General features: G+C 38.4%; 1 protein-coding gene across 1 annotated transcript in view; it reads left to right on the forward strand.

Moving 5' to 3' along the window:
• prkn (parkin RBR E3 ubiquitin protein ligase) overlaps positions 1 to 27,408 on the forward strand; it is a 1,136,346-nt gene that overhangs the window by 486,840 nt on the left and 622,098 nt on the right. Inside the window, exons 3-4 of the mRNA XM_028821112.2 lie at positions 5,368 to 5,617; positions 26,405 to 26,523. Of these exons, the coding sequence (XP_028676945.1) occupies positions 5,368 to 5,617; positions 26,405 to 26,523 (369 nt within the window). The remainder of the gene's footprint in view (positions 1 to 5,367; positions 5,618 to 26,404; positions 26,524 to 27,408) is intronic.

Genomic DNA, 27,408 nt, shown 5'->3' on the forward strand with positions numbered 1-27,408 from the left:
AAAGACACCCGAAGGCTCTCACACTGTGAGAAACGAGATTCTCTAACTGATGAAACAAAGGCTGAACTGTTTGGCCTCAATTGTAAGGGTCCTGAGGAAACTAGGCACCTCTCATCACCTGCACAAAATAATTCCAGAAGTGAAGCATGGCGATGGCAGTATTATGTTGTTGGGTTGTTTTTCAATTACAGGGAATGGGAGACTGGAAAGAGTTGTGGGAAAGCTGAGCAAAGTACCGAGATATCCTTAATGGAAGTGCTCTGGACTTCAGACTGGCTTGAAGATTCAACTTCCAACAGGACAATGACCCTAAACATAAAATAAAGACAACACAGGAGTGTATTAAAGATAACTCTGTGCATGTTTTTGAGTGGCCCCCACCAGAGCCCAGACTTGAACCCAATAATCCTCAACCCAAAAATAGCTGTCTGCTGGCAGTCTCCATTCTGTAAGTAGCAGAGCAGTTCCCAAGTGGAAATCCCTAACAGACGCTAAGGCCGGGGATATACTTAATACTACGTGACGTGTACACTTGAGGATGCTCCTGCAATGCAAGCAGTGTAGATAGATACTGTCTATACTTACGTGCGTACTTTAAATAAATCGGAAGGATTCCACCAATCATCACGGTGAGAAAGCAACGTCCGGTTTCACTATGTTATGAGTTGAGGGAAGAAAGATTTTACAGATGACAACAGTGACACAGAAGATGGTGTAATGGATGAAGAAAAGCACCATGAATACATTCACATGTCAGCATTAACGTTTGATGATTTGCTTCACTGCATCGAACCATTCAAGAAACATCGAAGCTCGCAGATTTATCATGTTGATAGTTAACATCAATGCTGACGTCACAAACTATAACCTGAACACACACGCCATCCGTATTTTTGCTGGTATTGCAACTTGCGCATGCGTAGCGTTAATTATGCATCAAAAGAATGCTGAGAATGTGTGCAGCCATGATGCGTAAGCATAATTGTTCTGAGCTTAAAGTATAAACTGTCCCTAATTAAGATAATGCAGTGGATCTGTTTTGCCAGCACTTATGGCAAGAGTATAATATTCATAATACCTTTTCTCCAATTAATTACCAGTTTATATGAAGAGAAATCTGCGCCATTCAATGTTTCAGTTTTTGGACCCACTGAATAATTTTTGTGTCAGGGTGCTTCTAGCAAACAGGTAGATGGCAGCTAACAAAGGCAGCGCTTTAAACTGTTTTTGTGAATGTAATAAATAAATAATATAACCGTGAGTGTGAAAACCCCACAGAGAATATCTCAAGTGTGATTTTCTGAAACTTCACCTTCTCCTCTTATTAGATATGGTGTAAAGAAAACAAGGTTTTTACTCAGTGGGAGTGCAAAACTGCTAGAAAAGAATTTACAGGTGGCAAAGAAAAAGAGCAATACAAAGCAAAGTCAGAAATTGTGCTGCAATTTGGAAATGGCCTTCAGAAATAATCAAAGAAAAGAAAATGGAAAATGTGATGTGAAATATTTTAGATTTATTGGGGTGGGTGTTGGCGATAGCAAAGAGCAGACAGACTGAAGTTCTGATTTGTTATTAGCACAGAAAGAGAATGTAAGCAAACATGCTGTTTATTAAGTGCTCAGTTTTATCGTGACTCTTTTCAAATGATAAGTCTAGTTGCACATTTTCTTTTGTGATTAGCATCACTGAAACCGTATCAAAATGCACATTTGGAATAATACTGGAAGAAAAATAGGATAGAGTAGGCTTATTTAACTGGACTTTTACATGCGTGACTGTGTCAGACATGGTCTTCTAGTTATTGTGTTACACTGGATATGACATTGACTCTTTTCTTATAATAACTTAAAAGATATTCCATGAGATGTAAAATGTATGTAAAAATATAAATGGAAACCAAAACATTTTGCTGTTACTAGTGGACAATTAGCTGATGGAGCTGTATTACCTCCCAGCAGTCATCATATTTATTTGTGGGAGGCAATATTTGAGTCTTGGAGCCGCCTGCCATCTATCAGAATATTGGAGATTGTGGGTGCAGCTGGCAATGAAAGCAGTGGATGTTATTGTAAATGAATTAGTTCACACTTCCACAGTTCTCTTATTCACAGACAGTTGAACAGCAAATGCATTTCAAAGGAGGATGTAGCATGTCAAAGGAGCCCTGCATGGTTGGTTAGCGTTGGTGAAATTGTCCAGAAATATTTAGTGAGTGCTCTGTGGCAGCTATACATTTATCTTTGTATGCTATTTCTTGTGTAACATGGGTGCAATTCCTGTTAAAGCAGGTGAAGATATCTGAAAGTGTGGCAAAGGAAAGCCTAAACCTCATAAGAAACTTTAATTAGCATGTTGGATTTGTCGACCCAAAAACTGGACTTGTTCTATTCAAATGTTGGTGCCTTTAAATGTAAAACTGCAGTACAACTGAGCAAATCCTGTCATGTCTTACTCCAACCCACAAGCTGGAATTGACAGCAGCAGCTCTCTTATTCACGCCAGAAGATTCTAGGTGTATTTGGGGGGGATGAAATTTGTTTGTTATAATTTATATACATACTGTATAATATCTATCTATCTATCTATCTATCTATCTATCTATCTATCTATCTATCTATCTATCTATCTATCTATCTATCTATCTATCTATCTATCTATCTATCTATCTGTCTTTAACAAACACCATTTATAGCTTCATATTTTTTCTGCAGATCCTATTTTGCTAACTCCAGAATACTAACTGACTAGAAACACCTCTATAATATGAGGTCACAAAATAAATGAATGAATGAATAGTTGCTTGTGTTGAATGATTAGAAATCTTTTAAAACTTAACAATTGCACAATATACAATTTTCTAAGTCCTTACAGATTTCTAATTGCACTGATAGTAGCAACGTGTTGCGTCCTGATTAGACATATGTAAAAGAATTTCTCTGTACTACTTACAGTGCATCTGGAAAGTATTCACAGCGCATCACTTTTTCCACATTTTGTTATGTTACAGCCTTATTCCAAAATGGATTAAATTCATTTTTTTCCCCATAATGACAATGTGAAAAATGTTTACTTGAGGTTTTTGCAAATTTATTAATAATAAAAAAATTGAGAATTAAGAATTAAGGTCTCATCTCAAAAGAACTCACCCAGAGACAAATTTAGACAGTGTAATAATGTATGCATTGTATACCATAACTTACCGTGTAGACTGCTCAGATACTTTAAATTAATTTCCACAATCATAAAGTTGTTTAAGGTAAATGAACTAGATCAAGGATTTTTCTTATTAAGTGTAATAGCTTGATACATTGTATCTGTTGTGGACACTAGGGGTCACTGTTTCCCCCTTAAACCCAACAGACAGACACGCAGGACGCAGGGCAAAGCACCAAGAAATAATTTATTTTCTTTTCTTCTTAAACAGTGCCCCCCAAGCACCACAGCCACAATAACACAAGTAAATAACACCACAATAATTGCAATATTCTCTTTCTTCTCCTCCACACCTCCCAGAAAGCTTTGCCCACCTATAGTCGACCCTGGCTCACTTGTACTGTCAGATGGAGAACTTGCATTTTCTTCAGCCCGAAAAGTACTTCTGGATTTCTGTCCTCGTGACTCAGTAGTACTTCCGGGCCATGAAGGAAGCACTACTCCCCAGATCCTCCTGCAGCGTCTCCCGGCAGCACTCAGGGTACCCAACAGGGCTGTGAAGCTGAACTCCAAATCCTATAGTGCCCTGCAGGAATCCGGGGCACTGCTATGCTGCAGGGAAGTCCCCATCTAGCATCTTGGAGGAGGCAGTGTCTAAACGTAGTTGTCTTCCCCCATCATTCCCTTCTCAGGGTATCCCTGCCAGGTTGAGGTGCCAGCCATCCCTTACACTGTATGGATATAATTTCAACCTTAACTTCAGTTAAAATAAAGAGGAAATATTGAGCTGTAATGTAAGGCCTAAAACCACGGCATTATCGTTTCTTAAGTATTGTGAGAATGTTGTATTATGGAATCCCTGGCTACCCCATCCAGAGTAATTTAGTTTAATTTCATAGTAAAATGTCCTTTTAACAAAACTTCTCTAATGTTTTATCTCATGCTATCTAATGACTAAAAAGCTGTATTGTTAAACATGTATGTTTTGGCTAAAAAAGGTTTTCATCTGCCTGCCTGTTTTTAACTTTAACTCAATCCACAAAAAAGTTGTAGCCGTGTGAGGAACGACAAGTCAGAGAGAATAAATTTTGGGGTACCATCCCAGTTGTCCCTGGTTAATTCTCATTGGCTTTCTGTAAATTCAAAACAAACAGACATTCAATGGTGCAGATATAAAACAAAACAAAATCAGGTCACCTCTTAAAGCGTAAACAAAATGTTCTTTCAACATTGGTTTTGAGGATGGAGCTCCATCCTGCGAGATGCTTGGATCATAGAATGACATTTTCTACCAGCAGCTTCGAGGCAGTAGCCCAGAAAGGTTGGAGCCAACATGATTAGTGGCAGTGCCCACACTCATCCTGGATATCTCAGATGAGCTCAGAGTGTGACCCTCTGACACACATACTGTATGTGACAAAGTTCAATAAATCTCTTGTACTCAGAATGCACGCATTATTTGTAAAGAAGCTTATTTCAAGGTTTCATGTTTTCTGTCCCTTCTCTGGTGTAGCTTAAACAGCCGTGGCTTCTACCTGTACCTGCTAAAGAATTGTTAAATCAACATCTGCAAATGGGTTTGCTATTGTTGGTTCTTTTTAAACTATATTTAAAATTTTGGCTTCCTATAATATTGCTCTTCCTTTTGAAAGAAACTAGACAAAGGGCAAGCATTAATCTGGTTCCTCTGTAGTTGCTGTTAAATTATTATCCAATGATTTTATATCTGTAAAAGAGAAATGTTATATTTCTTCTGCCACAAAGGAAATACAATCAGATTACTTCTCATCCATACTGGAAGTAGATGAAAGAAACGTGTAACCTGTGGTACCAAACTAGAGTTTGTAAATTGTGTGGATGACATGGTTGAGGATTGTTGTCTAACAAAACTCACATTCTGGTTTCAGTCTAAATTTCCTCATGGAACCCCAAATGTTCTTCAGGTTCCTGCAGAGGTTCTGTTTTTCAGCCATCTAGTACTGTATTAGTCTCTGGGTGTAGTTGACTGCAGGATGTGTTCTGTACTGATGAGTGTGTTCTGCCATCACAACCAGCAAATAGGTTCTAGTTCCCATGACCTTATCCAAGAAATAACAGACTTAGATGATGGATAGATGGAAGCCATTTTCATTTAAAATATATATTGAACTGAATTAGGTATTTTTTACTCATCTTTTGATGCAAAATTTTCTCCTTGTCTTCTGAATCTTCCAGGAATGTGATCTTCCCCAGCAGAGCACGGTTCATATGGTGCTTTGTCCAAAATCGAAACTCAGTCCAAGAACTGAGGAGGATGTGACCACGGGGAGTAGCAGTCATGCCCTGTCATCAGCATTAGAAGTGGAAGTGACCAGCCTCACACGGGTGGACTTGAACTCATCGCTTGTTTCTAGTCACTCCTCTGGATGTGCCGCCATTGTGAACAATCAGGAAGGAAGCAGTGCAGCAGGAGAAGCTAGTAATGGTAGGTTGGGTATACTTTAGCTCTTCTGGGATAAAATACAATTACACTATGCACACAACTTATTTTTTTGTATTTATGCAATAAATATACTGAATATATTATATAGTGTATAACAGGGAACTGACTGTTTTGCACTTCTCCCATATCTTACGTGTAATGGGCCTTATATTGTCATGATTTGTGTTTGATAAACATGTTGAAATTGCTTTGTTTTACTAAGAGATTAATATAGTTTGAGTGTATGTATGTATGCATGTAAATATTGAAAGGTTTACCAATTTATTATTATTGCTTAATAGCTGTAAATTTGTGCAAGAACTGTAAGACTACACACATTAAATGACAAAGTAAAATTAAATTCTCAAAGCTGACACAATTGAAGGTGTTTTTATAGATTAAAATGTAAAAGGGAAAGGAAAAAGAGCCTTCATATTTTTCCTGAAGTAGAACATGTAGTGTGTAGGAGAGAGCGGGGTGAGGAAGGTAGAGCATTGATGACAGAGATAAAAGAGCAAAGTGGCTAGGAAACATTTCCAGGGTGAGAATTATCTGTTCTTTCAGTGCTGAAGAGATGGGAACACCATGTTTAAGACTGAGTTTGGCTTCGGTGTTTTTCTTTTGATAAGTGTATTTACAATATTTAAAAAGCACACACAGACAGATCAGTGCGGCTGTCATGAGGAGAGGGCAGATGTGACATTTGAAGAGGTCTTCGATCTCAGCGGCTCTCAAGAGCTTTGTTTACCTTGTCCAACCAGCCACAGCTCGGGATGGTGTGTGCAAATTAAAATCAAATAAATGTAAAGAAGTCTGCTATAGAATTTTACCTGCAAAGTGAATTGCTGTATGATTTGGATTGGCGATACATAAAATAAAAGCTGAAGAATGGCACATCCAGATTCACATGTGGGAAACAATGCAGGTAATCTGTGCATGCTCTGTCAAACTGCAAGGTGTGCACAATTCTTTTTTATACAATTTACGCAGTCCCACAGCGGCTTCTGAAAATGAAAAGCTTTTATTTCAAATTCATGTCTAACTTTGAAAAATGTAAAGAAAATGTGGAGGCTGAAAGCAGCTAATTATTCATGTCGAAAAGGAATAAAACATTCCTATTCAAATGCCTCCTCACGAATACCTTTTATGCAGTACAACCCTGTAATAATTACAAGCAGCTTGAGTCTAATTAAAAACCTAACATTTCACCTTTTGTTTTCTTTGCGTTGCTAGAGTTTTACTTTTGTTCTGTCTCGGCCTTTGTCAGTTCTTTAATTCTTCCGATTGTGTGCTTTTGCCAGGCAGCGGGTGCTAAAGGAGTGCAGTGTCTAGGAACTAATATGAGGAAACAAAGGAATGACAAAAACGATAAACAAAAATGCTTTATTAAAAATAAGTACATGCAAAAATAGCAAAGCCCAAGAAACTGCAAAGTTGCAAGCATCATAGGAAAAACAGGAGTATTTTATTATTCTTGTCTTTTAGCTTGCATGATTGCAGGATGCCAAATATCAAACACAGACATGGAAAACTTGTAATGTATAATAATGTGATCACATACTGTAGCTGTGGGATTTTTATTTTCTTTTCATTTTTTGAGTGTGTTTATATATACCTACTGTGACTGTCATGTCTGTCTGTCTATCTAGCTATCTGTCTCCATGAAGCAACTTGACTCCTAGGGGACCGATTTTGTTGAACTTTATCATTCTTCAGAGACATTTTTTTGGGAAAGTCCAAATTTGGCACAAAATTTTTAATGATCTTGAATGCAACATACTGTACACATTATTGAAATTTCAGAATCTCCCATTGAAAAGCAATGGTGAATTTATGAACTTGTCTATATGAAAGCAGGGAAACAGTTTATATGACCTCAGATTACAGATTATACTCCTTTTTCAAATTCTCTCCTTTAGAGAGGTGCCTTCATGAGAACATAAGAAATTTGAGAAATAAGTCCATCAGACCAGTTTGTTTAGCTAGTAGCTAAGTTCTCAAAATATCTCATCCAGAACTTTCTTAAAGGTTGTCAAGTTTTCTGCTTCATCTACACCACACTGCCTGTCCTTTCTCTTCTTAGTCTCTGTTTTCTTGGGGTAAATAGATTCAGCTCCATCAATCTTTCCTTGTAGTGCTTATCCTGCAGTGTTATAATAAGTCAAACGACTCTTTAGCTATATTTGTGTACATCAAAAATGTGTTCAGTTTTCAAAAGTTGGCCTGAACATATAATCCAGTGGTTATGTGCCATTGTTGGTCAGTGCAACTGACACATTCTGCCATCACCGCTACATCTCAGAGCTGTCAGTTAAATAGAAATTGGGTCAGTCACATAATAAGGGAATGGGCAAATGCATAAAGAAAACACTGTATTACTGTAGGGAAATTGAGCAGCCTTCACTTGTGACATATTTTGAATCTTCCACGCCTGAGCTGTTCATAACAAACAGAGTCAATGGATTTAAAGCATCACAGGTTAATGCTTTCATGTATAAAGCTTTGCAAATGTTCAAAAGTGATGGTGCTGCAGACTGGTGACATTAGTATGATACAATCAAGACAACACAACACTTTACATTAAATACAACAAATTATAATATAAATAAGAACGCACATGCCGACACTCATGCAGTAGTTGTTATGAGTGGCTGTTCCATAGCCTTTTAGTTTGAGGTTTAAAAAAAACTCTCCTGTATATGCTAGTGTGAGTGCTAATGGCGTGGTATCCTTTCCCTGAATGAAGATGGGAGAAAAGTGACTATACAGGATGGCAGAGGTCATTATCAATATGAGCGAGCGGCTGTTTCCCTTTCTAAAGCCGCTTGTGGAATTTATGTCCCGAACAGAAGGCCTAGCAAGTATGATATCTGTGGGCTGAACTAACATCCGCCCACTATGCAATAAAGTTTCTTTCACCTTTCTGTCTCCTTCTAAGTCATCTGTTTCTGTAAACCATCACACTGCGGACGTTCTTTGTTCATCTAATTTTCCAAAGTGTGCTTTTCTAACCTTCTGTGCCAGCGAATGCTGTGAGCTTTTTAACTTTCTTTTCTCCCTCCCTTTGCCAAATTAGCATAATAGAACCTTTTCATTAAAATGATAAATTAGACGGAGTTCATATACTAACACCAGCTGGGTGGATTTATTGTGAATTAAGTCAAAGGATCACCATATTGCCCTCAATCTTAGGCTTTTAGTTCTAATGAGAACTGCAGAGGAATTTTTTTTCAGCATTTTGCAAACCTCTGAGGTTCAGTCAAAGGAGAGATGTAGTACCTAATGGCTGCAGTATAGTGGGAGCCCTCATCTTTACTTGACTTAATTATCTGTCATGAAGATGTCTAATTACTTTATTGTTTCAAGCTGTTCCTCGCTAATTGGAGTGGATATCAACGGCTGGATCCCACATGCCTTTCAATGGTATGTTGTTGTCTGCCAAAATGAAGACCTTTTCCTCATTTTGTTTTTAGGGAGAAAAAAAAAAAGGCGGAAAAAGAAATTGCAAAATGCACCTTCTTGTGCACACTGACATTTGATGGTGGAACACCAGCACTTTTGCTTCAAAACTTGAAAATGGGCACTGACTGCAATTTATTAGTATTTGAAGCAAGTGTTTGCATCATGAATCTTTAGATTATTTAAATTTCAGTTGCATTTGAGTATTACCATTCTGATTTGTAGGCATACGCTTGCAACACAACCCCTTGTGGGTTTTCTTTCTCTTTATCATTTTAATTACCACATAGCTGTTGATGAAGTGTTTGACTAAAGTCGTCTGACTTCAAAGACCCTGTCAGGAGGAATAAGATCCTATATATAGCAGTTTAATACCATATAAGGCTGTGAAATGAATTCATCTGGACTACTGACATATTGATTACACATATTCAGATATTACTCCACTTATCGAAAGACAGAATCATTTAGTATTCTGCTAGTTAAGTGCGTATGCACACGACAGTACTACTACTAAACTTAGGGACCCATCTCTTTCATTGTGATTTCAGTGTTCAAATGAGACAAATGAATTAAAAAGAAATTTCTTTGACTGTACAAAAAATTGTATATTGTTATCATGTGTCAATGACAATCAAACTGAAACTGCTCTCTTTTGCTGTGATTTTAACAACAATTATTTCTATAGCACAACATGCAGGTCAAAGTGCTTTACAAGATGTCAATGAGAAAATTAAAGTGCAATAAAAAGTAAAATCATAAATTTGAAATAAATAAGTGAATGAATGCATTAATTATCAAAAATAATAACAAGCAAAATAAATGAATACACTTACATAAAACAGAAAAACAACTATCTGATAAAATCGAGTCCTTAATTATTGATTAAATTGCTAATGTCATGTTCTGTTGATTATAGTGTTAAGGCAGATGCTATGGTCAAATGACTAGGAGGACTAAAAACAATAGGCCAGCAGTAATAAGGTTTTAAGGCTAGCAGTACATTTTTAGTTAACATTCTACTTAGTAGGTTAACGTAATTTACTTGTACATGTACACTACTGGTCAAAGATTTTAGAACATCTCAGTTTTTCCAGTTGTTCTTCAGATTTAATCAGTTGAAATACATTGAATAACCTGCAATGGTGAAAAGGTGAACAGAAACTGCTAAAGTTTAAATATAAAGTTTAGGTTAGCAAACAAGGCAAAGTGGAAGACTTTGTTTCTGGACTTCTCTAGCGCCTTCAACACCATCCAACCTCCGCTCCTTAGGGACAAGCTGACAGAGATGGGAGTAGATTCATACCTGGTGGCATGGATCGTGGACTGTCTTACAGACAGACCTCAGTATGTGCGTCTCGGGAACTGCAGGTCTGACATTGTGTTCAGCAGCAAAGTAGTGCCGCAGGGGACTGTACTTTCTCCGGTCCTGTTCAGCCTATGTACATCGAACTTCCAATACAACTCGGAGTCCTGCCATGTGCAAAGGTTCGCTGATGACACTGCTATTGTGGGCTGCATCAGGAATGAGCAGGAAGAGGAGTATAGGAAACTAATCAAGGACTTTGTTAAATGGTGCGACTCAAACCACCTACACCTGAACACCAGCAAAACCAAGGAGATGGTGGTGGATTTTAGGAGGACCAGGCCCCTCATGGACCCCGTGATCATCAGAGGTGACTGTGTGCAGAGGGTGCAAACCTATAAATACCTGGGAGTGCAGCTGGATGATAAATTAGACTGGACTGCCAATACTGATGCTCTGTGCAAGAGAGGACAGAGCCGACTATACTTCCTTAGAAGGCTGGCATCCTTCAACATCTGCAATAAGATGCTGCAGATGTTCTATCAGACAGTTGTGGTGAGCACCCTCTTCTATGCAGTGGTGTGCTGGGGAGGCAGCATAAAGAAGAGGGACACCTCACGCCTGGACTAACTGGTGAGGAAGGCAGACTCTATTGTAGGCATGGAGCTGGACAGTTTGACATCTGTGGCAGAGCGACAGGTGCTCAGCAGGCTCCTGTCAATCATGGAGAATCCACTGCATCCACTAAATAGTATCATCTCCAGAGAGAGGAGCAGCTTCAGCGATAGACCGCTGTCACTTTCCTGCTCCACTGACAGACTGAGGAGATCGTTCCTCCCCCACATTATGCGACTCTTCAATTCCACCCGGGGGGGTAAACGTTAACATTATTCAAAGTTATTGTCTGTCTGTATACCTGCATTGTTATCACTCTTTAATTTAATTTTGTTTTTTATCAGTATGCTGCTGCTGGAGTATGCGAATTTCCCCTTGGGATTAATAAAGTATCTATCTATCTATCTATCTATCTATCTATCTATCTATCTATCTATCTATCTATCTATCTATCTATCTATCTATCTATCTATCTATCTATCTATCTATCTATCTATCTATCTATCTATCTATCTATCTAAGACTGTTCTGTGGTTACACAAATCGAAATTTGAAATTTTGTTTTGGAAAACATGGACACCACATTCTCCAAACTAAACAAGAGAGGGAACATCCGGCTTGTTACCAACACTCAGTTCAAAAGTCTGCATCTCCAATGGTATGGTGGTGCATTAGTGCACATGGAACTGGTAGCTTGCACATCTGGGAAAGCACCATCAGTGCTGAAAGGTATATACAAGTTTTAGAGTAACATATGTTCCCATCCAGATGTTGTCATTTTCAGGGAAGGCCTTGCATATTTCAGATCTTTCCCCAAAACATTTGTGCATCATGAAATGAAAAATATGACAAAAAAGGCCCAGGACTGTTCAGCAGCTAGAACCCTATATCAGACAAGAATGGGACAACATTCCTCTCCCAAAATCTAGCAAATGGTCTCCTCAGGTGATTTGGGGGTGCTACATAGTGGTAAACATTGCCCTGTCCCAACTTTTTTGAGATGCATTGCTACCATCAAATTCAAAATGACCTTATTCTTTTTTTAAAATGGCAAGCATTTGAAATGTTTTCTATGTTCTATTGTGAATAAAATATGGGTTTATGAGATTTGCAAATAATTCCATTCTGTTTTTATTTACATTTTACATAGCACCCCAACTTTTTTGGAATTGGGGTTGTACTTAATGCTGTAATTGACAAACAACTGACTGCCCTGGTTTCTAATCCTGAAGTTACAACAGGACGCCAATGTACTTTAAACAACCCAAAACATTTCTTCAGTGCAAATACACAGCAATGACACTCTTAAAAGGGAACTAAAATAGAAATTATAAATCATATTCATCACTTTTGAGGTTTATGTAATATGTTTGTCATATTAATGCACATTTCAATAATGTATCATATAAATACACGTGAGTCGTCATTTAGCTGGTTTGGCTGCATTCCCCCATTCTAATCAAGGGTGTCGTTGTTTCTCAGTTTCTCCAAAATGCTGCATACGGATTAGTCAAGAGGTGCTGTAAATATGTTTTTCCCATCAACTTTTCTTTTGCTTGGAAAGATGCCTATATACATTTCAGGCCTCTTTTCGTGTGTACTCAAGTTTTATAAAACAGACCCCAGATCTGTACTCAATGAGGAAAAGAATATAAAAATAAATTCTAATGAATTGGAAACTGCATCATTTTAGGACAATTATATTCAATTTATTTATGTTGATATTTGCAATGTTTAGGCTAGATTGTGAGAAGAAATCATTTAAATTTGCAGAATTCTGTTCCTTCTTCACATCTTCAAACCTAGGAAAAAAAGAAATGATGCTAATAGGCAGAAAACTAAGGTTGACGATGATATTATTTAATACCACCTCACGTGTTAATTGGATTTCATACGTTTTTAAAAGTAAAGGAAATTCATCTGTTTAAAAAGCAGTATTTAAAGACTAGGCAAATTGTTGGGAATTTGTTAAGAACTGGAGCAGCCTGGTACAATTTTTATTCAACTTCAGCTGTTCAACTGCTATGGATATTTTGAAAGCTTAAGCCTCAAGGAATATAACTATATATGTATTGGTATAGATAGTGTGGAAGAAATAAAACAGTAAATAAAACTGTTTAAGATATTTGTTGTATGAAACCTCTTTATGTCAGTAATCAGGCAGGCGGAAGCTTGGTTGTTCGTCTTTAATTATCTCTTCATAAAGAGGGAGCATCCCATCACAACAGTCTACCAGGGGAGGGGATGGCTCCCTGAGCAGAGGCTGCCACAGGAGGGTCACAGGGCAAAAGCAGAGTGTGGTATAGCGGGTCCACAGCTCAGATCAAAGTCCATTTTTTAAATAAATAATCGCGGCTTAGAGAGGGGGCATGGTAGTGTGGCCGGAGTGGTTCCCGGGTGATTCGTGATGTGGACGGTCCTCGCTTAAGTCCACAGGTGAGGAGTCGTCCACATCCGTAATTGTTGCTGGGATCTGTGAATTGCCACACCTGATCCACATCCCCGTAATAAATAATAGAAGCACAAGGCGTATGGGAAAGGGAGAGAAGGAACAGAGGTTAATGGGGAAGAAGGCGGCAGGAAGGAGAAAGCCGGTGCATGAGAGCGGAGGGGGAAGATTGAAGCGATCGCTCCAGCTTATCTTAATGTCATTTAAATTGAGTGTTCAACTGAGTTTTTATTTGGGTTTCAAACTGATGTAACAGATTGCTTTAAGTATTCAGTACAAAAATTCAAAAAGTCCGTTTTGTATCCTTTATTACCATTCCCATTGAAGACCAAGTCAGAGCGTTTTACACATGCGGTCTAACTGCATTTCTCGATTTCTGCATTTGAAGTAGTGGTCTGCCAAGGGTCTCTTGTTTAGTGGCGGAGACTGAATTAGTGACCTTGTGGTTTTTATTCTGACACATCGGCCAGCAGGCCTGTTCAGGCATATGAGAGCACAATGCTGCCTTCAAAGAGGACGTCTTCCATCCTTTCAGTTTCATTGCCACATTTAAGAACTGCATGTAACCTTTCTAAAATCCTATTTATTAAATGTCTGTTACCCAAGCCATTTTTGGTTTACCTAGTCTATTTTACCATAGTAAGCGTTCTGAAACATATTACTTTTTACTTTTATGAGAAAGTTTGCATTTTTGACTTTTTTTTCATACAGTGCCTTTTAAATGTAAGATTTTTCTTGCTGAACCTTCCTTACCTAATTACTGCTTTATTCAAATTCATATAACCCGTTTTTTGAATTGTAGCTATGCCCCAACTGGAAGCTTTCAGCTCGAGGTTTCTTTTCACTGCAAGAATCTTTCTGTAATCTTTTTCCAGTCCTTTTTAGTGCTGTTTCTTTAGCATTTATGTCGTATTATTGCTTGGAATGTGCTGTATTTTGCATTACTTAATATTGGATTTCATTTGCAATATGTGTGCCTTTTTTGTGCCTGGCTGATTTCAATTTAACACTGTGTATAACACCTTTCTTTCTAGTATAAAATTCTGATTTGAAATTTGCTCATGTGTAAGATGTTTAAAAATCTATTTTGAAAGCCTGTTTTACTCTAAGTGCTGATTTGTTATCAGGAAGCTCTGACAGTATGTTAGAAAGCTAAAGCTAATGGTGAGCAAAAGCTTAATCTAATCCTGATACCGAAATGCATTCAGAGCTCTTATATTCAGTCATACGTCTAACTATGGACAGGAGTTTGTGCTTAGTCTGAACATTTATTATGTAGCTCCACATAAAGCAAAAGGTCTTTTACTGTCAGGTTCAACATAATTTAAATGGTGCTCTGCAAGAAAACTTTTAATATAACTTATATTTCCTCTTTTTGAATTGAAGTAATTTAGTATTTTTCTTTAGGGCATAATTTGATTTGGCCTTGGTGCAGTGGCACAGTGGTTCTTAAAAACCTGAAATGTTTACACTGCCAGACTTATAAAGTCTTAAGTATTTATAAATGATGAAAATGCATATAAGTGGAGTGTGGCGATGCTATGGTTAGAGAGAAACTGGGCTTAAAGCCCTGCCTGGTCACTTTGTGGATTTTTCTCAGGTTAATCAGGTTCTCCTTCCAGATAGATAGATAGATAGATAGATAGATAGATAGATAGATAGATAGATAGATAGATAGATAGATAGATAGATAGATAGATAGATAGATAGATAGATAGATACTTTATTAATCCCAAGGGGAAATTCACATACATATGCCAAATTCTGCCCAGTATTGGTGTTCATGTTCCTACTGGTATGAACTCAGACACCCTAAATTGAATGAATTGGATTTAGAAAATGGATTTATGGTCACATTTTCATGTATTGTTTTACATTTCCTGTACTTTTTTTATGTATAGTAAAATATCCTTTAACGTGTTATACTCACCCTTATTAGCTGATACAGTATATGCAAAGGGTTTACATAAACCTTCTAATGATCATACCTTAAAGTTCAAAGTAACATAACACTCTAACCTGTGGGCGTTAAAAAAAGAAGAAGAAGAAGAAGAAGAAGAAGAAGTGTATTTCTTGCCTTTGAGATACACATGAATCTCCTGCCTCTGGATGTCTGACTGAGCTCCTCAGCGTTTAAACCAACAATTCCTTGCCCTTTCCTGTTGACCCCTGCATCTGCTGCTTTTCATTCCAAATTTGAATAATTCCCATAATTACTGGCAAGATAATGATTAGCTTGATGAGAACTTTAAACTTTTCAAAATTATCCTTGCGTGTGACACAACAATTGTGATCATGATCTTCTCTGCTCGACTGAGAATAGTGCCTGACACCAACATCTGTTCTGCATTGTGCAGCTTGCTGGCGGCTGGAGAAGAGTGGAGAGCAGGGCTCTTGCTGAGAAAGATGTGTGTGAGCAGACACACTGCTGTGACAACTTGTACCCTCTGAAACCTACACACTTGCACAGTTGCTATTGGCCAAAGGTTCCTTCTAGTTACTGGCCAAACAAGGTGTAAAATGAAAGGAAGGAAACAGACACGGCATAAGCAGCTAAGAAAAAGAATCTCCTGGGAAACTCATACATCCAGCGTGACCCCATTAAGCAACCTCTTCATCAAATATAGTTAGTCAGTCAATGTCATTTCTTTCTCCCTGCTTTTGCTTTTGTTGTTGTTGCTGTCTGTGTATTGCAAAGCCCGGTGCTTTAATAAATTCAAGTAAAGACATAGTTAATAATTGTCAAATATGAACAGCATGTGGAGTCTCCTCTCCATGATATCATTTTGTTTAAAATATCCCAGAGTACTTTCCATGTAAATATCAGCTTGAGTTGCTTCCTGCTGGATTAATGTAAAGAGCTAAACTTAACTTAAGCGTCCCTAAACACAGAGGTGTGGGCTAAAGTGACAACCTGTCCCAGGGATTCAAAGGGACAGGAAGACAATAAAAGAGCTTTTTATGTTGGTTAAAATCTTCAAAGATGTATTATGTATGCCATGTTCACTAGAACAGTGGTCCCCAACCTTTTTGACAGCAAGGACCACTTTACTAGAAGCAACTTTTTCCTGGGACTGGTTTCGGGGGTGGAGGGTTTATGGGTTTTGGAGGGAGGGTGGGGTTAAGGATTCGGGGCAGGTTCGTAGGGCTGTTTTATACACAATTTTCATTACATTTCTATTATTATTAAGTTATTAAGCAGTTCGCATACATTTGCAACCTGATATTTTTCTTCTTTTTTTGCATATAACAAAGACATATGCATTGCATTTGTCATTCCAACAGATTGCACATCACAAACATTAACACTGTTATTGTTTTTTCGTGTCTGCCATTTCTATAGGAGGGTGACAATGAGTTAAATTCCAATGGATGTTTTTCAAATGTTGACAAGCAATAAGCAAAAGGTATCACTGAAAACCACAGAAAACAAAAACAGCATAAAAAACAGTACGAGGAAAGTTTGAAGAAATACATTTTTTTTTTTACAATGTTTCTGTTTGGGGATCGTTGTGCAAATGTGCACCACTGAAGTGTGACCACAGATCTAACTGCTCTGTGGATGATTCATTCAAACATTTCAAGTTCACTTCGTTGAAATGAAAGTATCTGCTGAATGTACTTCGTAGTAACGTGATTTCTATAGACTCGTGTCATATGGGGAAACTGTCGGGACCATAAAAATACTTTGTTGTAATACTCTCTCACCTCGGTCTCTCTCCTCTCTCTGCGCCGCTGCAAAGCCCCGCCCGCCAAGCGTTCTGAAAAGTCTGAGTGAGTCTCCGTTGCCGGCAGTTCTCTCGCGGACCGGCTGTCAGATGGCTGCGGACCGGTAGTGGGCCGCGGACCAGGGGTTGGGGACCCCTGCACTAGAATATGTATTTAACACAACAAAAATATCACTAGATTTTAGAGATGTCTTAAGCCGGATAAAGATGTTAACTTCCTTCTCTACATTGTAATTTAAGTTTTGGGATTCCTGATTCCCAATTTTGCTGCCTTTTCTGGTTTGTAGATTGTTTTACGCACCCTTCAGTGTTTTTTATACAAACTCAGTTCTGAAAGTGTTGGGACAATATGATGAATGCTAATATAAACAAAAAGGAATGATTGGTAAATTTAGTTTGACTTGTGTTCAAATAAAAACAGTTGTCATAGATGATTGGCATCCCGTCCAGGGTGAATAGTTCCTTACCTGGTCAGGAGGCCTTTATAATAGAAGGAGAAGGATGGACAGATATCCTGACTGGGATGGTTATGATCACGTTTTTCTCTGCTCGACTGAGAACAGTGCCAGATGCCAACATCTGTTTTGCATTGTGCAGCTTTCCGGCAGCTGGAGAAAAGTGGAGAACAGGGCTCTTGCTGAGATGGTTGGTCAGGAGAACTTTATAAAGGAAGAATGGAGGAAGGCTGCCTTTCTGTTCCCTCAATATCCCTCTGGTATGGTTCCTGGCATGACACCCACAGCTCTGCATGGGAGTTGTACTGTTAGGGGGCAGATCTGTTGGGGAGCTTGGGGAGTCTTCACCTGACCTGGAAGTGCTTCCAGGATGCAATTTGATAACGCCGGAAGTACTGCTGGGTCCAGTATAAAGGAAGCTGCTCCGCTTCACCCAGGGAGTCAGGGTCAGGAGAGGAGTTGGATGAAGCTTGCCTGGGAGGAGTAGAGAAGGGAAGAAATGTGCTGTTAGAATTGTGGATTGTGTGAAGGAATAACCCTGTATAAGATATTTGTGAAAATAAATTGATTTCTTTGCACCTGGAACTGTGTCTGCAAAGTTATGCCAACGGTCTGGGTTGTGAGATACCCTCTAGTGGTCACACAGTATAAAGACAAGATATTTCATATTTTACCTAATCAGTTGCATTGTTTTCTGATGATATATGTTTATAATTAAATTGATGCCTGTGACACTTTCCATAAAGGTTTTGTATCCTTTATTACCATTCCCATTGAAGACCAAGTCAGAGCATTTTACACATGCGGTGTAACTGTATATCTCGATTTCTGCATTTGAAGTAGTGGTCTGCCAAGGGTCTCTTGTTTAATGGTGGAGACTGAATTAGTGACCTTGTGGTTTTTATTCTGACGCATCAGCTAGCAGGCCTGTTCAGGCATATGAGAGGACAGTGCTGCCTTCATCGATGACGTCTTCCATCCTTTCAGTTTCATTTCCACATTTAAGAACTGCATGTAACCTTTCTAAAATCCTATTTATCAAACATCTATTACTCAAGCCATTTTTGGTTTACCTAGTCTATTTTACCATAGTATGCGTTTTGACAATTACTTTTTACTTTTATTAGAAAGTACATTTTTGAAGTTTGCATGTCTGACTTTTTTCATACAGTACCTTTCAAATTGTTTCAAATTCTTGCTGGAATGACTAGGCTGAACCTTCCTTACCTAATTACTGCTTCATTCAAATTCATATAACCCATTTTTTACACAGTATGCACTAGTATAAAAACAAGATATTTCATATTTTATCTAATCAGCTGCATTGTTTTTTGATTATACAGGTTTATAATTAAATTGATGCCTGTGACACTTTCCATAAAAGTTGCAACAGGGTAGTTTAAGACTAATAATAAAAATGTGACAAGTTGAAATAACAAGGTGATGTAAAACAGGCGAGACAATCATGTTATAGAATATAAAGCTCCCTAAAAAAAATCCAGTGAGCGTCAGTGAGTTTACGTTCTTAGTTCTTTAATTGCCAGTTCCTCATCAAGAGCAACTCGTCATGCATTTAAAAAATCGATAATTGGTTGGTGAAGCTTCAATCTCCTCAATCACACACTCTACCTTTTTCATTTTTCTGAGTATTTTTTATTGTGTGTGTGTGTGTGTGTGTGTGTGTGTGTGTGCAACACATCATGGAAAGCTTGACGTGCAGATGGCTTGGCTCATTCAACAAATGTAAGGTGTTGCACTGTAATCAGTTCTCTTAAGATATAGTTCCTTCTGTACAATGAAACTCATGTACTCCTTTCACTACATTGCCACTCAGCGTGCATCTCACTCCATTGGCTGTGTAAAATAACACCACAGAATGTAAAGGGCTGGGGAGGTTTGGTGTTGGTTTGTCAAAACTGTACCCACAACAGCCGCTCCAAGCAGATAAACAAACAAAAATGAATCCTTACCTTGAGAAAATAGGACCAAGAATCTCTTATAAAATGTATTATTTTCAGATTACTTTTGTTGTCATGAGCATGCACAAGAAAAGTGGAAGTAACGTTTTCTTAAACCAGAATGTTTGCTACTTTAAAGTAGATGCATTTGGTATGTTGTAAGACTTTTTTCATATTGGGACTCTGGTACCCATTAGCTCCATTATAAAAGGCAAAAGTGGGCTAGTTATTTTTTCTTATTTATAAAATATGCTTCATTTTGCAAACTAATATATAACATGATTGTTACACAAGTTTCATTTGAAAAATATCCATATTAACCTTTAAACTTCCCTGGGAAGTCACAGTCTTTGTGAGTTCTTCTTATTGTGCCATCCATCTTCTCATTGTCTTTCAGCTCAGCCTACCACACTGTTCAGTAAAGCTCCATTTATGCTGCTTCATCACATATGGTCCTGGCCCCCTGCAGATTTTCACCTACATATTTCCTCACAGATCAGAATTGCAAATGTATTTATAAATATTGGTGCCAAATAAGCATACATGGAAGTAACTGCATGTATTGTAAAAATTAAACTAAATTCACATACAAAGCAAACAAGAGGTTTATAGGGCCATTACTGTCGCTATGCTACAGCATCGTTATTAGTGAGTATAATTACCGGACCTCAAAGCTTCTGTCTTCCTTAAACTTAAATAACTGACTTACTTCAAAACCTTCCTTACCTAGAAAATCTCAAAAACACATTTATCATAACATAAAAGCAACAAATTTCATACCTAATTTGGTAATACACCATACCACCCTCTGCAGAACCTTGTGGTCCTGCTGCATGCTGTTTCCAAACCAGATGGTATTACTTCCTGTCAGGGTACTTTTGATGGTGGATATGTAAAGTTTTTTAATAACTGAAAGGGCAGCCTAAAATGGACTGGTTGGGGTCCTCTGTGATGTGGACACCAAAAACTGCCCATCCTTTCCACCTGAGTGTTGTTAATACTGAGGAGGTGCTAGTACCTCAGCAGTTTCTTCCCTAAAGTCCACAATCAAGTCCTTTGCCTTGCTGGCATTCAGTAGAAGAGTATTGTCCTGACACCACTTCATCTGGGTAAGCCTACTCATTGTTGTTAGAGATCAGGCCCGGCACAGCTGTGTCATCTGCTAACCTCACAATAATTGAAGAGTCATGTGCAGCCATGCAGTCATATGTGTAGACTTTGTATAGCAGTTGTTTCAGAACGCAGCCCCGTGGAGTACCTGTGTTGAGCGTAAATGATGATTTTGACGTGTGGCCATCAATTTGAACCAGGCCTAGTAGAACTGGTGTTTTCACTCTTTTATTCAGAGGTCTTTTCTCATTGCCTGTTTTCCTTGCTGTTCTCTTGGAAATATTCTGTGGGACTTTAATCTGCCCTGTGCCCTTGTTTTTAGCAACCCACTGCCGGCTACGTAACTCATCCCAGCCATCAAAATTATATTTTTGTTTAGAAGGCACTTTCCTGCCATTTTAGCACTACTAGCACACCTTCCTTCCGAATATGAATGATAATATTAAATATCACAATATTTTCAATGAGCATATTATTGGTTCAACATGTATATGTTAATAGAGACTGGTAATATAGGTATCTAATATTTACAAAAAAAGGAAATTGTAGTACAGTAATCCCTCGCTATATCGCGCTTCGCCTTTCGCGGCTTCACTCCATCGCGGATTTTATATGTAAGCATATTTAAATATATATCGCGGATTTTTCGCTGCTTTGCGGGTTTTTGCGGACAATGGGACTTTTAATTTCTGGTACATGCTTCCTCAGTTGGTTTGCCCAGTTGATTTCATACAAGGGACGCTATTGGCAGATGGCTGAGAAGCTACCCAGTGTACTTTTCTCTGTCTCTCTTGCACTGACTTTCTCAGATCCTGACGTAGGGGGTGTGAGCAGGGGGGCTGTTCGCACACCTAGACGATACGGACGCTCGTCTAAAAATGCTGAAAGATTATCTTCACGTTGCTGTCTTTTGTGCAGCTGCTTCCTGAAGCGACATGCTGCACGGTGCTTCGCATACTTAAAAGCTCGAAGGGCACGTATTGATTTTTGATTGAAAAACAAACTCTGTCTCTCTCTCTGTCTCTGTCTCTCTCTCTCTCTGCTCCTGACAGAGGGGGTGTGAGCTGCCACCTTCAACAGCTTTGTGCCGCGGTGCTTCGCATACTTAAGAGCAGCCCTATTGATTTGTTTGCTTTCCTCTGTCTTTCTGACAGACTCTGCTCCTGACGCACACTCCTTTGAAGAGGAAAATATGTTTGCATTCTTTTAATTGTGAGACAGAACTGTCATCTCTGTCTTGTCATGGAGCACAGTTTAAACTTTTGAAAAAGAGACAAATGTTTGTTTGCAGTGTTTGAATAACGTTCCTGTCTCTCTACAACCTGCTGTGTTTCTGCGCAAATCTGTGACCCAAGCATGACAATATAAAAATAACCATATAAACATATGGATTCTACTTCGCGGATTTTCTTATTTCGCGGGTGGCTCTGGAACGCAACCCCCGCGATGGAGGAGGGATTACTGTACATTTTGAAAAACCAAAGTAGAAATCAGCAGTGTAGCTAATTAGATAGCTATGAAATTGTTAAGATTGGAAAGTACATCATTCAATTACAATGAAATAAAAATAATTACATAGCCACCCCACTTTTGTTCAAAAAAGGTCAAAGCTTTTACATCTCCTTCTCCTGAACAAAAATAATAAAAGTCACCCTGTCTCCTTCTTATACACAACAGTGACGTGTCATCACTCATGATTCAGCTCTCCTTACACTGATGGTCTAGCTACATCACTGACTACTTCTGCCATACAAATGTCATTTCAGTACCCTCAACATTAAACCTTGTGTGAAGAAAAAGGCTGAGGCACACATGAATATTAATGTGTAGATTCAGTAACCATTCATCCATCCATCCATTATCCAACCCGCTATATCCTAACTACTAACTACTATCCTAACACAGCCAACACAGGGCGCAAGGCAGGAAACAAACCCTGGGCAGGACGCCAGCCCACCGCAGGGTGCACATACCCACACACCAAGCACACACTAGGGCCAATGTAGAATCGCCAGTCCACCTAACCTGCATGTCTTTGGACTGTGGGAGGAAACCGGAGCACCCGGAGGAAACCCACACAGACACGGGGAGAACATGCAAACTCCAAGCAGGGAGGACCCGGGAAGCGAACCCGGTCTCCTTACTGCGAGGCAGCAGCACTACCACTGTGCCACCGTACTGCCCGTAACCATTCATGCTTTGCAATTTTTAAACCTTACAGTAATTTATCTTTAATAATAATTCATCTCCTCATTTTTTTTGACTTGCAATTCGAGTACACAGCTATTTTGTCCCATTGTGAGCTCTGCTTTGCCTGCTTGTCTAATTTTCCTCTGCAAAATTGTAATGATTTTGCAATCATTCGTTAATCAACATCTTTGTGTCAGGACAATACTTAAGTGGATAAAGGCTAGATGTTGCCAACAAATTGCAATAATTACTCCTATTGTTCTTTTAATTTGACTCACGACTTCTTTTGTACTCATGGAGTAGATAACAGTCTAATCATTCGATTGAGCAACAATGTTTCAGTGCATTCAGCAGGTCCAGAAGACTTCTAATTTTTCCAAGTCAATAGAAAATATCTTTGAACATTTCCACACCAGATATAATATTATTTAGAGTTGCCTAACTTAGAAGATCCATTAGATTATAACAGTTTGGTAATATGTATCATAAGTGATGTGATAAACAGCAGCACACATTCCACGAGCCTTGGAATGTCAGTGAACCCATTAATGTTCCAGAGTTTGTCTGATCTTAAATGTGGTTTCATTTTTTAGACAAAGGGTAATATTATATAAAAGGAAATTTATGAAATAAAGAAATCATTTTGTAATATCTGAGCCATACATTCTTTGTCTTTATAGGGGTAAGTGTGAATGTGGCTAAAATAATCAGCTCTGATAACCCTTATGCTTCAGTTAATAAACTGTCTGAGAGATAAATATCAATTTTGTTTGACCATTTCATAGTCTACACTTCATCATAGACGTTTGAGAAAGTAATATGAAACTCAATCAAAAAGATTTCTGAGAAACTCAGAGTAAAAGTCATCACTGCTTGTGTGCTGAGAAGGTTGATGAAAAACATTCCTAAGGACTTCAGCCTTTAGTCAGGCAGACACATTTGCAACCAGATACATCCAGTTCTGTTTCATCTGAGTTCATGGGCTGTCTGTAAGCAGTTTGGAAACTCTGTCCATATGTGCATGGGTTTGTCCTCTTTGATTTTTTTCACCTACTTTTGGAATTGCAGCAATCAACCTTTTCCTAAGATTCAGACATCTGCACCATGCAATCTTTATGTATTTCTTTTCTGTGATGTGTAAATTGAGCCTTTAAGGAATGGACAGCAGAATGATAGCCCATGGAAGCAAGAGCCAAATTGGTGTAGCAAAAATTCAGAGCCTAGTAGAGGAACCTTGACAAAACCAGATAAAAGTATTACCACATGTGTGCTATTAGGAGACAGCTTAAGGGCTCTGGTGATTGTAATTTCCCGCCTCTCCAGGGGTTGGCGCTGTGTTCTAATGCCTTTTCTCTTCCTCCCTCTGCAGACCGGATGATCGATAGTTTTAACACCTCTGATGTCACTTCCGGTTAGCAATCCACCTGGACCCTCCACTTTCTGCTGGAAGGACCCTAAGACCGGAAGATCCATCATCTTGAAACAGTTCATTTGGGAGCTTGCATCTGGGAAGACGTTTTTGCAATTATTGCTTGTTTTCTTTTGTATTACTGCATTCCAATTAAATGGGGCCACCAGGTTGGTGCCCGAACTCTTTATTGTGGTCTGTCTGTTCTCTTACAGTATGTATATATACTATACTAGCTGTGCAAGCCCGTGCTGTAAAAAGCCCAGGGTCCTAGAAACTATTGAAATCGTCAGAAAAAAATTTGAAATGTAGAGATGTCAGGTAATTGAAAGGAACTACTCTGGGAATCTCTCTTCTAAGAGGTTTCGTTTTGCTGACGTGCTTGCATCATTTGTGCATTAGTGGCTAGGTGACTGTCTTTCTTCATAGGTTTCATTTTACCGATGTGCTTGCCTCACTTGTGTATTAGTGGCGGGAGGAAAAGTAAAAGAGATACCGTTTTGCTGATGTGCTCGCCTCGCTTCTGTGTTAGCCGCTAAGGAAGTGACTCTTTCTTCAGAGTTTTTGCTTTGCCTGACGTGCTGGCCTCACTATCCTTGGAGGTGCAGCCCTTACCCTGACTCCATCTCTCACTTCCTGGCCGAAAAGACACACACACTTACACATGTAGATGTTTATATATAAGATATCCTAAAACCATAAATAAAAAACAAACAAGGGGACAAGCACAACAAAGTAAATGTATTCATATGTATTCTAACCCACTAAACAAAGGTAAAATTAAAAAGAGAATCAAAATTCAAAATAAATTCCCAACAGGAAATTACATAGCCTGAAGTATTGCAGTGCTGGAGCATTTAGGAAAACCAGCACTTAATTTTTATTTTCCATGTCCATCCTATTACATAATTATTGCTTGAAGCGTGATGCCTAGCATGGGTCTACGACAAACAGCACATGAAAGGAGGACACAAGAAGTAGAACTAAAGTGTTTCTGTGACACATCTGGAAGATATGCAGAAGAGGTTATTTGGTAGCTCTTAACTGGCCCAGTGTGTCGTGGACTAGCAGTCCCAAGCTCTAAGGAGTTTCAGAACACTTCTAATAATACCCACTACAAGGGAAAGTTACCATCAATCCCCAGATTGTAATAAGGGCAAGAACCGGATTTATGTAAAATAAAAGAGTTATTCTTCACGAAAATTATTCCAATCACAATGAAGCTTTGTGGAGCATGAAGGCAAAATGGAATTGCCTGAAACACAAAGGTAATCCAAATCAAACAACTCCTGAAACAGATTCCAAAGTCAAGGTCAGAAAAACAAAGTAGAAAGTCGAAATACCAGCGATACCGTAATTAACAGAATTCACAATAAACACAAGAAAACTCACCAATTTCAGGCACATTTGAAATGAATTGCCAGGAACTGAGGCAGACCCCCTAGATTTGATATTTTATTTTATTAATTTATTTATGTATTTTTTTGGAATAGCGTTCTTCCTTGCAGGCGTGGAGAACTGTGAACAATTCTCAGTTAAAATAAATCACTAAATACAGAACTGGTACACATATAAATGCAGATTTGTTAAAACATAGACAAGAACAAGATAAAAAACTGATTAAACAGAAATGGAGACCAACAATACCTGCCCATCTATTGATGAACGATGGTCAGTTTACAGCGGTAGAGATTAAAATCATAAATGTAATGGGCGGAGGGCAATTCCTAGTGGTGACTGGCAGGTGGCTCTGCCTCTTGGGGGACCACCCACAAAACACATGGACTACAACACAGGCAGGTTACACAGATAAACAAAATCTAAAGCAAAGAATAATGCACATAAACATCACAAATCAAAGACTCAAAATTTAACAAAAGAGACATAAAACATGAATCTGAAAGAGAAACGACACAATGTCAGTGATTGTATGTTTCTGAGTGGGACTTTAGTGAAATGAACTAAATGAGCATTGACTTGCACTCAAAGAGTTCTGGCTCCCTGACCTTGAAAATTAGATGGGGGGAATGCATTAATATAGCTATAATATTGTGATGTTGTAACAAGATCCCAGTTTATTGTGTTGTTCTTTTTCTTTTCTGCTTTTAACAGATTCTGGACAATCTAGTCGCTTTTATATTTATTGCAAATCACCGTGCAGGGCTGTGAAACCAGGAAAACTGAGAGTTCGATGCAACAGATGCAAGGAAGGAGCACTAACGTTGACAAGGGTATGAATTTTCCTGTAAAGCTGAATTATGATTTCTGCTTGGAAACATATTGTATAATCTCAAAGTTTAACCACTATGACATTCATTTTAAGGAATATTTGCATATACCTGTATATATTTTTTTATCTGTCATTTAGACATTTCTTAATGTTCAGGTCACTTTCTGATTGAGGATATTTGGCTTAAACGTTTTCATCAGAAGCCAAATAGTAATGAGAAATCTCACAAACAACTCATGGTTCCAAAACAGGAGAAAGGCAGTGACACAGACTCATATTTATAATCGAATCACTGCAGACAGCGGCTGGGGTGGATGGGTAGGCAGCAACACTGAAGTTTTCTTGTGAGTCTGAGAAATATTTAGCAGTACAGAGTGGGCTCACTGCTCCAGACTAGAAATAGAAATTATTTGTCACTTTGGGTTCAACACAGAGCATGTAGAGCTTTATTATTATAGTGAGGCATCTCCGTCTTTTAGTCTTGTCGAACTGAGTCATGGAGCTAGAACATTCCTGTCTGAAGATTATTTGTTGATTTATTGATGAAAAAAAACAAAAAAACAAAGCATAACTCCTTAAGTTTAAACTGCAAACACATGATGCTGAATCTGTGTCCAAACATTTAGCAGCACTAACATAAGAAAATATTGTCAAGATGCTGTATCACTTTTCATCTCCCTCCCCATCTATTTGTTATAACAGTTAATGTTCCAATAACGTTTCAAGCACAACTGCTGTATATCTAAATATCTTACTTTTATAAACACAGAAATCTGTAGTAATTAATTTCCAGTTCTTTATTTTAAAAATATACGTTAGAGTCGACAGTACTTCTTTTTCTCTGCTGTCATGTGTGTTACCATTTTCATATTTTTGCATTATAGTC

The sequence above is a fragment of the Erpetoichthys calabaricus genome, chromosome 15 (assembly GCF_900747795.2).
Source record: "Erpetoichthys calabaricus chromosome 15, fErpCal1.3, whole genome shotgun sequence".
Lineage (NCBI taxonomy): Eukaryota > Metazoa > Chordata > Cladistia > Polypteriformes > Polypteridae > Erpetoichthys > Erpetoichthys calabaricus.